Genomic DNA, 9,748 nt, shown 5'->3' on the forward strand with positions numbered 1-9,748 from the left:
GCAATATTATAAATATAATATAAAACACCGTAATTCGATGAAAAATCATTGTAGACAAAAAATCAAAACATTTGAAAACTTGAAATCTCTACTTTTGAAATCGGTAATTGATATTTCATTCTAACTGATCCTTTACCGAGCTATACGGACACAAATGGATACTCGTCAAATCTGAAAATTTTTTATGAACTTTACAAAAATTTATGGCGTAAGGTAAAAGGTCACACAAAAATACGGTACAATAGTTGAAAAAGTGAATCTTTCTTTTCAATTTTGCTCTTTTGCTTTTTTATTGAGCGAGTTGATTGAGTTGTACGATTTTTTTCACCGAGTTACTGAATGTTAAAGCAAAAATGATTATTTTTGCTTGTAATAAAGTTTTTACATACAAAATGATTTGAAACATTCAAAAGTTAGTTTTAAGCTTTAAAATGCTTATTTCAAATATCGCTTCGTAATCATTTTTCACAGAAATACATAAACCTTGATTTTAATCTTTTTTATGCTAATTTTAAATGATCATAACGAGATTTTTAAAAAACCATTTTAACGATTGAAATTTCTACTTTTGAAGTAATTGATGTTCGGTAATTGATATTTTAATCCGATTGATTCTTTACCGAGTTGTACGGACACAAATGAATATCCGTTAAATCTGAAAATTTTGTACAAATTTTATAAAGATCTATAAAGTCCATTCTATAATTGCAAAAGCGTAGTTGTAAGTGATTGTAATTGTAAAAATAAATCAATCACAATCAAATATGAAGTAAATATTCGATTGTGATTAATCAATATTGTGCATATTCATTGTAAATAATCAATTCTTATACAACTACAACCACTTACAACTGCGTTTACACAATTGTAGAATGAGTTTATAGTAAAGTAAAAATAAAAAATGCGGTTTGCAATAGTTGAAAGAGTAAATCTTTATCTTCAATTTGCTTTTTTATTAAGTGTTGTACGATTTTTTTCATCGAATTGTTGAACGTTGAAGCAAAAAATGATCACTTCTGTTTCAATGTCAAATAAATCGGTGAAAAAAATCATCATATTGTATTGATCATATTGTAATGATCAATAAAAAAACAAATTAAAGGTAAAGATTCACTCTTTCGACTGCTATAAATCGCATTTTTGTGTAATTTTTACTTTATGTCATAAATCTTTATAAAAAGGTCTTTATAAAAAGTTTGTAAAAAATTTCAGATTTGACGGGTATCCATTTTTGTCTGCATAGTTTCATAAAGCATAGTTTCATGAATCAGATTGAAATATCAATTATCGATTTCAAAAGTAGAGATTTGAAGCTTTCAAATGCTTTTTTGATTTTTTTGTCTGCGATAATTTTTCATCGAGTTATAATGTTTTGAATATTGCGCAATTTTGAGCGTGTTCGAAAGTGTTCTTTTTTTTTTTTGAGTAGTGTATGTATATCGCGTAATTACTACCTTTCTGCTTGTAATGTCTATTGCCGAATGAATTTAATTAAAATCACATAACAAACAAAGTTGTGTAATATTCGAAAACCGAATGACAAATCACTTTGTAAATTTTATTTGTATATATTTTCTTTTTATAGGAGCACCGGATGGAGATAGATGCTAGAGCAGGTACTTTCCAGGCGTTCGAACTGTTCGGCCAACAACTATTGCAATCTAGCCATTATGCTAGCGTGGAAATACTGGAGAAACTTGAATCTATGGCAGAAGCCAGACAAGAATTAGAAAAAGCTTGGATTCAACGACGTATGCAGCTCGATCAGAATCTCGAATTGCAATTGTTCTGCAGAGATTGCGAGCAAGCGGAGAATTGGATGAGCGCGCGAGAGGCTTTCCTCAGCAGTGCGGACGCAGTAGACAGTAGTGACAATGTTGAAGCTCTCATCAAGAAACATGAAGATTTTGACAAAGCAATCAACGCTCACGAAGAGAAAATTGCTACCTTACAAACTCTAGCCGATCAGTTAATCGCTGCCGAGCATTACGCCGCTAAACCCATCGATGAAAGAAGATGCCAAGTGTTAGATCGCTGGCGACATTTGAAGGACGCTCTTATCGAAAAGCGTTCGAAGTTAGGCGAATCTCAGACTCTACAACAGTTCTCTCGAGATGCTGACGAGATGGAAAATTGGATTGCTGAGAAACTTCAGTTAGCGACCGAGGAAAATTACAAAGATCCCGCCAATATACAGTCAAAGCATCAGAAACATCAGGCATTTGAAGCCGAATTGGCAGCCAATGCAGATCGAATTCAATCGGTACTTGCTATGGGAGGCAATTTAATCGAAAAGCATCAGTGTGCCGGGTCGGAGGATGCGGTTCAAAAAAGACTGGCATCTATTGCTGATCAGTGGGAATATCTTACGCAAAAGACCACGGAGAAGTCCATGAAGCTGAAGGAAGCCAATAAGCAGCGTACTTATATCGCTGCCGTAAAGGATCTTGATTTTTGGCTTGGAGAAGTCGAGAGTTTGCTTACATCCGAAGATGCCGGCAAGGATTTAGCCTCTGTGCAAAATCTTATGAAAAAACATCAACTTGTTGAAGCAGACATACAGGCGCATGAGGAAAGAATTAAGGATATGAATGCACAAGCCGATTCATTGATCGAGAGCGGTCAGTTTGATGCCGCTGGTATTCAAGAAAAACGCCAGAGTATAAATGAACGTTATGAGCGAATTAGGAACTTGGCAGCACATAGACAGGCGAGACTTAACGAAGCTAATACTTTGCATCAATTTTTCCGCGATATTGCTGACGAAGAATCTTGGATTAAAGAGAAGAAACTTCTTGTCGGATCGGATGACTATGGCCGCGACCTTACGGGCGTACAGAATTTGAAGAAGAAGCACAAGAGATTGGAGGCTGAACTTGGTAGTCATGAACCTGCTATCCAAGCTGTTCAGGAAGCAGGAGAAAAATTGATGGACGTTTCAAATCTGGGAGTACCCGAAATCGAGCAACGTTTGAAACTTCTTAATCAGGCATGGGCTGAACTGAAACAATTAGCTGCCACTAGAGGACAGAAGTTGGATGAATCCTTGACGTATCAACAGTTTCTTGCCAAGGTCGAAGAAGAAGAAGCCTGGATCACAGAGAAACAGCAATTACTTTCCGTTGAAGATTATGGTGATACAATGGCTGCCGTACAAGGTCTTTTGAAAAAGCACGATGCGTTTGAAACTGACTTTGCAGCACACGGTGAACGCTGCAAGGACATTTGTGAAGCGGGCGAAGCGCTGATCAAAGCTGGCAATCATCGAGCAGATGCTATCAGTCAAAGATGCGCACAATTGCGCAACAAATTGGAGCAACTCGGAGCTCTCGCGGCCCGTAGAAAGACACGGCTAAATGACAACTCCGCGTACTTGCAGTTTATGTGGAAGGCTGATGTAGTCGAGTCATGGATCGCTGATAAGGAAACTCATGTGCGTTCTGAAGAATTTGGTCGGGATCTGTCTACTGTGCAAACTCTGCTTACGAAACAGGAGACTTTTGATGCTGGTCTTCATGCCTTTGAACACGAAGGTATCCAGAATATCACCTCATTAAAGGAAATGCTTGTTGATTCTGGTCACGATCAAACACCCAGCATTCAAAAACGTCATGCTGATGTCATTGCTCGTTGGCAAAAACTTTTGGCCGATTCCGACTCGAGAAAACAACGTTTATTAAGAATGCAGGATCAGTTCAGGCAGATCGAAGAGCTCTATCTGACATTTGCAAAGAAGGCATCCGCTTTCAACTCTTGGTTTGAGAATGCCGAGGAAGATTTAACGGATCCTGTACGTTGTAATAGTATTGAGGAGATTCGAGCTCTTCGCGAAGCACACGCACAATTTCAAGCAAGCTTATCCTCAGCTGAAGCTGATTTCCAAGCCCTGGCTGCTCTAGATAGACAAATTAAGAGCTTCAATGTCGGACCAAATCCATATACGTGGTTTACGATGGAAGCCTTGGAAGATACTTGGCGGAACTTACAAAAGATAATTAAGGAACGCGATGTTGAACTTGCAAAAGAAGCACAGCGACAGGAGGAAAATGATAAATTACGTAAGGAATTCGCCAAGCATGCCAATGCCTTCCATCAATGGCTTGCGGAAACAAGGTTCGCATTTTAAAGAAATTTATTTATTTAGTTATTTAATTAGAAATAGAAATGTAAATAATTTATTTTATTTTATAGAACATCTATGATGGAAGGATCCGGATCTTTGGAACAGCAACTGGAAGCTACCAAGGTTTGTTCAATTGAAACAGATACATTTATCATAAAGATAATTTATAGATTATATATAATATATTAAGGTTTATATGTAAGGTTCATTATGTAATTGTTATTTATATTCAAATTTACAGCGAAAAACTCAAGAAGTTCGTGCACGTCGTCAAGATCTGAAGAAAATCGAAGATCTAGGAGCTATTTTAGAGGAACATCTAATTCTGGATAATCGTTATACAGAACACAGTACCGTAGGATTGGCACAGCAATGGGATCAATTGGATCAGTTAGGAATGCGTATGCAACACAATTTGGAACAACAGATTCAAGCGCGAAACCAGTCAGGTGTATCTGAAGATGCACTCAAAGAATTTTCTATGATGTTCAAGCACTTCGATAAAGACAAGAGCGGCCGCCTGAATCACCAAGAATTCAAATCGTGCCTAAGAGCTTTGGGCTACGACCTTCCTATGATAGAAGAAGGACAACCTGATCCAGAATTTGAGAACATATTAGGTTTTGTCAATTTCAATTCATAGTGTAGCTCTTAATGTGGTACATTATTTTGAATACCCATTTTAATATGTTATTATTTGTAGATATTGTGGATCCTAATAGGGACGGCTACGTATCTCTACAAGAATACATGGCGTTTATGATCAGCAAGGAAACGGAGAACGTGCAAAGTTCAGAGGAAATAGAAAACGCTTTCCGAGCAATCACAGCAGCAGATCGGCCATATGTCACAAAGGAGGAATTATATGCTGTAAGTATTGCAAATACTGTAAAACATTAAAAAATATAATATTAAATATTAAATCTCATCCGACTATACATGTGAGAACATCAATATAAATAAATTTTGATAGTTACTTGGATCTTAAGTGCTTGTATAATTCTATGTGAATTTATATTATATATTATGTAGTTTTTTAAACTAACGCGCCGAAATGATTTTTCCGTTTTGAAATTCTACTAAGCTATCGCAATAATATCACGAGTTAAATTGATTGGCAATTTAACAATTTGATGCTTTTTCATCTTAGAACGAAAAATTATTAAATGCTAGTCAATTTAACTCGTGAAATTACTATGGTAATTTAGTTTGCGTTTCAAGACCGAAAAATCATTTCGACTTGCAGTTTAAAGGATTACATATGTATATAAATTCACATTATTATACATTATTATACAAGCACAGAACATTATTATACAAGCACTTAAAAGTTAGACCGTTAAAAAATATATTACAATGTTCTTGTAATCAAAATATAATTTGTATTCATTATTTATTTTTTTTTTTTTCCAGAACCTCACGAAGGAGATGGCTGATTATTGCGTTGCTCGTATGAAACCTTATGTAGATCCCAAATCAGAACGACCGATAACAGCTGCGTTGGATTATATAGAATTCACGCGCACTCTTTTTCAGAATTAATTATGCATTCATATGCATTTTTTCAAGCTTATTAAATTACAATTGCATAAAAGCTATTATATATGTTTTATCTTCAAATACTATGCTTGATTATCTAATACATCTAATAATAATTATCATTTAGAGCATTTATAAAAATTGAGATTTTCTAAGCTAATTAGTTGATAGACAAAAAAAAATATATCAAGAATATATTTCTATGTTAGAAGCAATGTTTTTCCTAACAAGTACATTCTTTACATATATTTTCGAATATTATTCAATCCTCGATTCTTAATTATCTTTAAAATAAATATGCATTTAATATATTATATTATTTTATTCAATAAAAGTCTATAAAACATGTATGCGTGTTTTTAAATACTTGTGTAAATTATAGATGTAAATTTCCTTGTGTGAATAATTAATTTTTTTTCATTTTATTTCGCAAGAAAATATATATAAAAAATAATATAAAAAAATGTTGCAGAAATGACACTTGTATTTTATTGAGCAATTGGATTCACAACCATTTGAGACTTTTCTTGAATTATTTGTTCAGCACGGTACACTTTCCAAGATACTAGAAAATCCCTAGCCATTTTGAACAAAGTATAATAATGTATAACTAATAATAATATCGTCGATAGTATTTGATACCATTCGGTCACGCCTAATAAAATAAATAATTGAATGTTCACCAATAATAATTGCAATGCCAGTATTGGACTCAGAAGCGTTACTCTGTTATTAAATAAACCCTGCAAGACAATAATATATAATTAATATATAATTAATATCGAGTTTAATATTTTTTGTTACTCATTGATAGAATAAGATTACATACATAAAATCTAGAGTGACTTAGATTACCCGGTTCCGCTGCTGTACACAAACCTTCAGAACGATAAATTTCTCGATTGTGCCTTACAATTGATCCGTGAGGCCACAATACTGTTTCATTCCATGGTTCAGCATATATATGATTATTGCGATTTTCTATTTTAATCCATCGGCCCAAATGCATCGCTGCCCTATGTAACTCATCACAATATCTAAAATTCAATTACATACTTTAATTATTATTTTGTGATAAAACAATTTTTACTACGAAGGAATACTTACCTGAAAGGATAAGCTTGAGCGAAGTAAGCACATATCCTTCCGAGCCAGAACAAGATTACATGCTGTACTACCCATAATACATTAAAATGTAAATGCGGAGGTACAAAAATAATAGGCGCAACTACACAAACATATGCGCTACCGGAAGACGAAAATAAAGCTCGCTTTAATCGTCTATTAAAATCGGATCTCAAAGTGGATACTTCTGCTCTAATGGCCGATGCATTTAGTGAGCAATTGTGCAAAGGTTTATCTGTATATGAAAAAGTCATGTTACAATACTAGAGAACACTTAAAAAATTAATAATAGATAAGATCAAAATACAATCAAAATACACATTTGATACATACCTAATATATGTTTTGTTTTTCGTTCTTCTTTTCCACTCGAGAACGACATATCAAAAAATGGTGCTGTTCGTATTCCAAACATAACAAAATATACTGACAAACTTCTGGAACAAATGGATGTCATAAACTATTCACACTTACTTTTAATTTTGAATTACATAATATAAATATAATGCATATATATATCGCTATTGGTAGAAAAAAAGATACAAGACAAAAATTAACATTTTTGAGATAATAAAAGAAAATTTATCTTAAAGACTAATATATTTATATTTTATTTATATTTTTATGGAACTACAGATTTGTGGTTTACTTAAAAGTCACAACTCTGTGACAATAGATGAAATGTACACAAAGTATATCTGTACAATGTATCTGTGTTTCCATAAAAATATATTAATCTTTAATATCAATTTTCTTTTATCATCTCAAAAATATTAATTTTTGTTTTGCATCTTTTTAGAGCATTTGAATTTAAAAACAATGTTTAAATTTAAACAATTCATGACAAATTTTAAAGAATATATTATAATTGAAATGATGAAACATGTGGGAAGAAGTTATAAAAATTGCACATTCATTATCCCAATTGAAATGTTCCAATTTAGAATTTAAAAAATTATTGAGAAGGTCCAATTTTATGTGAGATTATTACTTTTCTATCAATTCAGCGATATATTAACAATATTATTTATATATTGTATTCATTCTCATAGATACTCACGGATAACATAAATAAAAAATTTTCATAGAATTGTGCTTCTCAATCATATGATACAGGCACCAGCCCAACACGCTCTTTACAGCAACTGATAGAGATGACCTGAAATTAAATTACATAAATACTAAAATATCCTGATTACTACTAAATCTAAATTATTAATAAATCACATACAATAATACCTTATAATATTTCGAATTGCTAATTTTGCGGGTACTGATTGAACTGGCAATGAAACATCAATGATCTGACGTAATAATATGTATAGGAATCTATGTGCCACCATAGTAAAAATAAATATAAGTAAATAAGGATCTATCAAATAAAAATTCTGAAACATACCAAAGAATACAAGTAGGACTATAATTCTTCTGTTTCCTAAATATATTATAACTATCTTCTTTGTATCATGCATAATAGCATAATCTAGTTTCCATGTGTAATAAATACAAATGTAACATACCATAGTATAACCATTATAGGAATTTGGTAGCCACCATACAGTTCTATATAGATTAAGCAATTGCAGACAAGCTGCAATAATCGAGACAACCAAGGATAACGCTTCAAAGCCCAATTGTCCATCGACTGGAACCGCAGGTATAGGAATGTGCTTTGGTGCCAGAGACCTTCCACCATAAATTTCGTCAAATCTTTTATCATCTGCACTATTGGCACTTGCTCTTTCTCCGCTATTGCTTCTTCCATTGGTATTGACTGAACTAACGTTACCATTACCAGATCTGGCAGTTGATCCAGTTCGATTGACAGCGTTTCGTCTGCCTCCAGGCATGTTTTATATATTCATACCAATTCATACGAGAGATAAAGTTTCCTTATTTCAATAATTTTTGTAACATAATAATAAATTGCTGAACAAATCAACGATGTATTCCACGTAGCATAACAAACACACGTCGCAGACAATTTTTGTGTATCTTCTTGAGATGCAAATATTAATATTTTATATTAAATACAGTCTTTTTTCAAATGCTATTTTTTTTCACATATCGATTATGTCACTCTAAATAAAAATACCAAATGATACGAAGAAGACGTAATACGATACAAGAACACGCTACTTTTAGCATTTAATTAAATGTAGACCAATTTCTTCCGTCTTTCCTTTTTGTAAGTTAGCTTATGAAAGTGATTTGTGTCTGTTTATATCTATTTATAGGTCTGTTTTCTGTGGTTGAACTAGGTTCCTGTCTGGTGCAATTAAAATCTAGAGAAACCTGAGAGAAGCCATGCCTAGAGGCCATTCTAAGAGTGAAATCACACGGTGCGAAAAACGACTGAATAGAGAATGCGTCATAGAAGTAACCAATCAGCGTTATTCTGCTGTCACGTTCGTAACAATCTCATTTTGTCCAGTAATAATTTTGAACAGATTTGGAGTAGATAGTAAGGGACACAATAAAAAAAAGGAACAGAGAATAAGAATTTCAACCTAGAAATTGTGTATTCCACAATACATGATAAACCTCTAGAGACGTACCTAACACTTCTCCCCAGTGCGGTCAATGAAGGAGGAGTTAGGAATGCCCACAGGCGAAAATGTAAGAAAGTGGAGAGTAACAACGCGCATCGTTCCGAGTAGTCACGAAATGATTCCACATTTAAGCTTTGTGAGCGTAAATCGCACTAGATGTCCTAAAGTCGACATTGGAAGAACGTCTGTACAAAATCGATTTACAGTCGACTACTAAATGCCCTTAGCAAAGTCAATTTACAATCGACATATCGACATTTGTGCTGTTAGGATTATTACTAATAGTCTATTTATTACTAGACTTCTAGATTTAAACATTTGACGCTTATAGAATTAGAAGAAAAAAATGAAAACTAATACATCATCGGCTCCTCCTGTTGATCGACCAATCGCCGCTGTTTTAATTTAA

General features: G+C 33.4%; 2 protein-coding genes across 3 annotated transcripts in view; one reads left to right on the forward strand and one right to left on the reverse strand.

Moving 5' to 3' along the window:
* Nucleotides 1-6,010, forward strand: part of LOC105620489 (spectrin alpha chain) — an 11,863-nt gene extending 5,853 nt beyond the window's left edge. For both annotated transcript variants that reach the window (XM_012201981.1, XM_012201982.1), the window contains 5 exons: nt 1,586-4,113; nt 4,192-4,246; nt 4,365-4,743; nt 4,827-4,993; nt 5,537-6,010. In XM_012201981.1, the coding sequence (XP_012057371.1) occupies nt 1,586-4,113; nt 4,192-4,246; nt 4,365-4,743; nt 4,827-4,993; nt 5,537-5,665 (3,258 nt within the window). In that variant the 3' untranslated portion in view covers nt 5,666-6,010. The remainder of the gene's footprint in view (nt 1-1,585; nt 4,114-4,191; nt 4,247-4,364; nt 4,744-4,826; nt 4,994-5,536) is intronic.
* A 140-nt stretch (nt 6,011-6,150) lies between these two features.
* Nucleotides 6,151-8,637, reverse strand: LOC105620491 (transmembrane protein 39A). The gene is made up of 7 exons (XM_012201983.1): nt 8,308-8,637; nt 8,027-8,175; nt 7,848-7,946; nt 7,121-7,224; nt 6,770-7,022; nt 6,492-6,699; nt 6,151-6,405 (listed from the first exon to the last, which is right to left on the reverse strand). The coding sequence occupies exons 1-7, from the start codon at nt 8,635-8,637 to the stop codon at nt 6,151-6,153; spliced, it is 1,398 nt and encodes a 465-aa protein (XP_012057373.1).
* Between the last annotated feature and the right edge of the window lie 1,111 nt (nt 8,638-9,748).

This window comes from Atta cephalotes (genome assembly GCF_000143395.1).
Source record: "Atta cephalotes unplaced genomic scaffold scaffold00027, whole genome shotgun sequence".
Classification (NCBI taxonomy): Eukaryota; Metazoa; Arthropoda; class Insecta; order Hymenoptera; family Formicidae; genus Atta; species Atta cephalotes.

What these genes read in the sequence shown, in the direction of transcription:
- LOC105620491 (XM_012201983.1), bottom strand. Translation starts at nt 8,637, where the DNA reads ATGCCTGGAGGCAGACGAAACGCTGTCAATCGAACTGGATCAACTGCC. An exon ending in CCTATAATGGTTATACTATG is followed by an intron (nt 8,176 to 8,307) that starts GTATGTTACATT and finishes GGTATGTTTCAG; the next exon opens with AATTTTTATTTGATAGATCC. An exon ending in ATTTTTTATTTATGTTATCC is followed by an intron (nt 7,225 to 7,847) that starts GTGAGTATCTAT and finishes CATTTGTTCCAG; the next exon opens with AAGTTTGTCAGTATATTTTG.